The sequence below is a fragment of the Musca autumnalis genome, unplaced genomic scaffold (genome assembly GCF_047663935.1).
Source record: "Musca autumnalis isolate F117 unplaced genomic scaffold, ASM4766393v1 scaffold_1, whole genome shotgun sequence".
In the NCBI taxonomy this organism is placed as follows: Eukaryota; Metazoa; Arthropoda; class Insecta; order Diptera; family Muscidae; genus Musca; species Musca autumnalis.
The window spans coordinates 182,868,572-182,874,571 of record NW_027411644.1 but is presented as its reverse complement, the minus strand read 5'-3'; the positions used below and the strand labels follow the sequence as shown (position 1 = coordinate 182,874,571).

Here is a 6,000-nt window from a genome sequence, read left to right as displayed (position 1 = left end):
CATTTTTTTATAAAGGGATTTGACTTTTGATATTCGATCAGCTGGTATGATACCAATTGTGCGAGGCCTATACAATGTATTGTATCAGTTAGGGATAGGTAATGGAAAGCAATAATCGATTTTTCGACTATTCGATTATGGTCTAAATCTAAAAATGCGATTTTTCGGTCTTGCGATTATTTCAGTTGTCTTAAAACTCGACTTTCGACTTTTTCATAACCGCAGAAAATCGATTATAATCGACTATTCGTCGATTTTCGAGTTTTCTTTTGAAACTGTAAAATCGCCACAAGTGTAAAACCGCCAAGTCAACAATCTATGGTCAAACTCGAAAATCGATCACAAGATAATCGATTATGCGATTTTCCTTTCAGACAAAAGTCGACAACGATTTTTAGATTTTTGACTGCAAAAAATCGATTAATCGATTAACCGAAAGTCGACTTACTTATCCCTAGTATCAGTAAAGTTGGGCATGTTGGACATAAAACAAACATGCGTTACGTGTATGCACTAATTTGAGAGCTTAGTAAGTATAATCAGCTGTTTTCTATTTACCAATATAGTAAATAATTTGGGGCGGATTGGAGCATTTTGAATAATTGTATAATTGTTTATATATCAAACATTTGCTCTGTTCCATAACCTGCAAGAAGCTACTATTTTTTACTACGATAACATTTTTTCCTTTATGTTATCGGAAAAAATAGTAAAAATTAGTAGATTCTTGCAGTACTGGAACAGACCAATTTATTATTGCTTTATATTTGTTCTAAAAAAGGGCAGTATTACTGATAATATGCTATAAGAGATTTTCCACCACTTCCATGTAACATTACAAACATTTCAAATTAAAAACAAACATATTCTTATTTTGCTCTTTACTAGTTGTCAATAGCTCAGTCTGGGAAAATGCCGGTGCTCTTCTACACAAAAAGGAGAATTCAGAGAATTCACAACATATTTGCAAGGTGCATGTGTTTTTAGCGTCGTTGTTTATGTTTGCCAACCAGAATGCCACCACCAGCCCACCCCTTACGTTTGTTTTATCAGGTACATGGAATCAAACCATAGCGAGAGAGTTAACTACAGCAGACCCCGTTGATGAGCTCATAGCATAGCAATAACACAAATGAACTTGTTTTGCTGTGTTTTGTTTTCTTTCAACTACGCTATCAAGCTATCAACGTAGTATGTATTTCTCCATGCTCTATGCGCACGCAAGCCAAAACAAGTTTGGAGCAAATTCTGTGTGCCTTTTTGCTTTGAATTTCTGAATATTGTAGTTTCAATCAGTCGTTCGTTGGATACGTGTTATTGCGCTAGCAGTCTTTTCATTTATTTGCTTACCACCCATATGCGGTGGTCTCAACAAAACTAACATTCGGGAACAAACTAAAGAAACCCCAAATAAAAGTTGAATTCTCTAGAGTGGTGGTTGTAAGACCCAAAAACGAAAACACAACACAATTTTTTGATGACGAAGTCTAAAAACGCCACCAGTGCTTAGTGCTCTCCATGATATACAGTGGCGACGACAACGAGTGATTTTGAATGTTTCTTCTAGTATTTCGTGCATTGTATTGTACTTCTTATTGCCTCCTTTTTGTATTATTAAATTGAAAAGAATTTTAATTGGAACAAATTAGAATTGTAAGCCAATGAGAATACAAAACGAGTGTGGTTTACTATCGATTTATTGTGGTGCAAAAGTTTAAAGTTCACAAAGTAGAAAATTACAAAAGAAATCTATTCCAACAACGAAAAATTATTGTGTGTGCTTATTTGTCAAAAAAGTAAAATAAAATCAATAAAGAAAACGACAATCTCTTATGTTAATCTTTTTGGGAATTGAAAAAAGTGATACATAAAGCCTCCCCTTTCAATATTAATCTACAATAACGATTATGGCTCAGAGCTCCTCAAAAACGGGTTCACACAGTAACCTAATGGCCAGCGGTAGTAGTACTCCAATACGTATTGGTAGTTACCATGGTCATGTATCATCAAGCGGTGGTAATGATTCGCCCACCCCCATGTCAGCGGGTATGATGATGCAGCAGCAGCAGCAGCAACAACAACAATCACAACAACAGCAGTCTAGTAGTGTTCCAGTAAGTGCTGGACATCTGGGTCAAAGTTCGGCTTCTTTAAATATGGGCCCATCCACCACAACTCAACATCATTCGCAGCAGCAGCAGCAACAGCAACAACAGCAGCAACAATCCTCTTCCACAAATGTTATGAGCTCCAGTGTTACCCCACCAAATAGCGCTGGTTTACGTCAATCGGGAGGTAAGTTGAGTCGGAAAGTCCAATATACGACATACTACATACAGAGTGCTGATGATGTATGTACGTATGTTCACGAATAAATATACTATGTGTGTATGTGTGCTTGTGTAATGAACGTCTAAATTTCATACTAGATTTTCCTCCATTTATTCTTTCTTATGTTTGTTTTTCTTCATTTTCTTAATCATCATTTTAAGTTAACCATCGTTTTGTTGTTTTTTTTGCAATGCTTAGGAATGGTATTGCTAAAACAGACGGGGTTTCCTTATTCCATTATTTTATAAATATCACAATGGTTTCTATTTTTATTTTTTTTTTTGTTCCACGCCAACGCAAAAGCTAATTGTTTTTTCATGTTCTGCGGTGGTGATTTAGTTTGTAATTTTGCTTAACGGGCTTTGCTGTCGAATTTTTGCCCCCTGCTCTCTATTTGAACTCAATATCCGTTTCCGCTTAAATATTAAAAGAGGCATCTCTGGCATTGATTTTTTTTATTACATTACATTCATTTTTATATTTATAAAGGGGTTTCAGTAGTGGAAAAGTTCCGAAGTGTATTTGTATGGTATATAAACCATATTTCTTCTACATAGGTAACACTCTTCATAAGGATAGAAATGTACAATTTCCTGCATTTCCTGCGATTTCAATTAATTGATATACATATGTATGTACATATGTAGTAACCGATTAGCCATAATTTAAAAAAATGTATATCAAGTTCCAAGAAGGTCTACATTGGAAGACATCTTCGGATACCTCCCTCACAAAAGTTCAACATTTTTGATTAGATACCGAGGATCCTTTGACATTTTTTTCTAAAATTTCTTCTTGCGAATTTGTTTACAGCTATATAATGTTCTTCTAAAAAATCCACGATGACTAATCTGATGGGAAAGACAACTTTCGAATGAAGTGATTGGCATTGGTCCAACCTTTTGGCACAATTATAACCTGTTCAATATATACAATATCGGGTAGCTCCCTTAGAAAATTTCAAAATCGCAGTTCACGTTTTGAAATTTCTGCAGCAGTATTTCTGTTAAAACCCTATGGCCACCAACTATAGCTCTTAATATGCGTTCTCGATTTGGTATAGTCTTTGCACATCCTCATCGATCTTCCAAACTTATGTCAAATACGAAGATGGATTATTTCGGTCCACTCCTTCGGGTACCACATATTTTTTTTATTATTTATTTTAGGGCATTCATACTGTACCTTTGTATGGCCTGTGGCACTTCCTCAGTGTGAATACTATTAAAACCTGCCTGATAGGCTCGTTGATATAGTGTTTTTCGCCTATACCTCTATACTCTCTCTCTCTCCAGATCATGATCTCTCCTGACGTGTCTGGGTGGGGGAAACCTGTCTACCACATCGTCGCAGGGATGTTCATTGCAGTAACACCCAAGCAGGTACTACATTGACAAGATCTTGTTGTGCTGGTGTACCGGTAAAATCTTCTTCTCCCCATGTTGCAATCCTCAGTGCGGCATTCTGGTAGGTTTGAATATTCTTCCACTGAGTAGCGCTAACTTTAGCATACCACACTGACACCACATGGCTTACCCTGCACCGGTCTGTTGCTTTATAAGGGGTCAATAAGATTTCTTTTCCTGCACACCAAAAGCTGCCGACCAGCGAGTTGAGAACTTTGTTTCTGCTGCGGATCTTGTCGGAAATAGCTGCGTGTGTTGTCGAAAGTTGCACCCAATAACTTGGAGAAACCGATCACCAAAAAATTGCATATATAAGGTTTATGCATAAAATCGAAACAAATTCAGAAGAAAAAAATTTTTGTGTCGGGTTTTTCTTTGCGTGTGAAGCTCAACACCGGGTTTATCCTGTAGCTTAAGCATTACCATTGAGATTTCATGTGGGCCCAATGTTTTAGATTATTTCGCGTTTCGAATGACGTCTGCAACTTCGTTCATCGTAAATACGGTGTAGCGCACTCCTCTTCGCCCTATTACCCTCAGGTTCTCCAATTCTTAGGTCTTCAGGGTTCGTACAACGATGCTCATTAAGCCCATTTGCTAGTCCCGTCGCCCCTGCTGGGAAAATTGGTCTAATTTTAGGGTATAGTACCGGCAGTTACACGAGGATTTGAGGGAATCATACATACATATGTTCCAACAACATCCCCGGAATGACAAGGGAGACTTCTCTTACATCAATGAGCGCACGCCGATACATATTGGCTCAATGATATGGGACATGCTTTTTAGAGTTGGGCAATTGAACGACTTAATTCACTGTCCTTGTAATATAAACTAACGTGTTATATAACGTATATGCAGTTTGGTCATACAAACGATCGGTGTCCATTGAACTAGATAGTGAACAAGTAAAAAAGCATCGGTCGCCTTTGCCGACAAAGATATACTCTCAGTTTATGTGAATTGAAACTTTAATACACGGATAGATCGAATATATTTAAGGTCTTTCCAGAATTTTGTGACCTTTTTTGGACATTTGAACTGGCCGACAAAAATGTGGATTAGGATTGAAGTTCAAAAGTGTTGCGGAGGAGGTACCGACCTATGTCGGTCGGTCCATTATGGAAGCGGATCATATTTTGGGAGTCATATCTTTTAGATAGATATCGCGCCCACTTGTCATTTCAGTGGGTCATCGTATAACTTTTGGACCAATATGCGAACTCGATTTCTTATAGTCTCGGGAATTCCCGGGTTCCGGGAACGAGGAATTTTTATTCCCGATTTCCCGGAAATGGAAAAAAGTCTGGAATTCCCAAACTATAGAATGGACCAACATAGTGCATTACGGAAGTGGATCTTATTTTGAGAGTCATATCTTTTCGATAGATATGGTGTCCACTAGTCATTTCAGTACACCTCTTGAACCAGTATGCCAGGAAGCATGGACTTGTCTATGGAAAACATAAAATCGCTGTAAACAGGACCACAACGAACAGCATCGGTATACATTTCCAAAGGATCTTCGAACAGACCCTAAACTGCACTTAGACACAAATGTTAAACTTTTGTGGGGGAGGTTTCCTAAGGAGAGGACCGATATGGACAATTTTAGAAGCTAAACTAAATTTGAACAAAATATTGGGAGATCCAAAGTTTGGACCAAATTGGTTGGCCCATTCAAGGGATATCGTGCATACCATTTTAGTGACATATTTTAAATATTGGGGGGAAGTACCGGAAGTAGTGGATCGGTATTGCCTATCTTCGAACTGAAACTATGGACAAAATATGACGAAGGCCAAATTCTGGACCAAATCGGTTGAACAGTTCAAGAGTTATCGTGCTCCCCGGCCACTACATATGCCATAGGTGGTTTTTACACCTTTCGGGTTGTTTTCTCAAGAAGTATGGACTTGCCCCTGAAAAAACTTTTACCATCGTAATTGAGGCAGTGAATGCAAGTTGCTTCAACAAAAATCAAAGTGATTCAATAGCAGCTATGAAAGTGAACTTATCCGATATTTTGTGAGGGAGGTATCCAAAGGAGTGGAAAAATATAGTCCATATTCGAACCTGATCTATATCTGGTACATAAATTATGATGTGTAAAGTATGGACCAAATCGGTCACTCCTTTAATGAGTTATGGTGTGCACAATATTTTCGAAAATTTTTGAACTTTTGTGGGGAAGGTACCTGAAGGAGTGGACCGATATGGCTTATATTCTTATCTTCGAACATAAACTAACTTTGGACAAAAT

At 37.7% G+C, this 6,000-nt stretch overlaps 1 protein-coding gene across 4 annotated transcripts in view; it reads left to right on the top strand.

Annotated features, from left to right (window-relative positions):
• Nucleotides 1-600: 600 nt before the first annotated feature.
• Orp8 (Oxysterol-binding protein-related protein 8) overlaps nucleotides 601-6,000 on the top strand; it is a 119,427-nt gene continuing 114,027 nt past the window's right edge. For all 4 annotated transcript variants that reach the window (XM_073959161.1, XM_073959159.1, XM_073959157.1 and 1 more), the window contains exons 1-2: nucleotides 601-829; nucleotides 889-2,295. In XM_073959161.1, coding sequence (XP_073815262.1) covers nucleotides 1,908-2,295 — 388 coding nt within the window. In that variant the 5' untranslated portion in view covers nucleotides 601-829; nucleotides 889-1,907. The remainder of the gene's footprint in view (nucleotides 830-888; nucleotides 2,296-6,000) is intronic.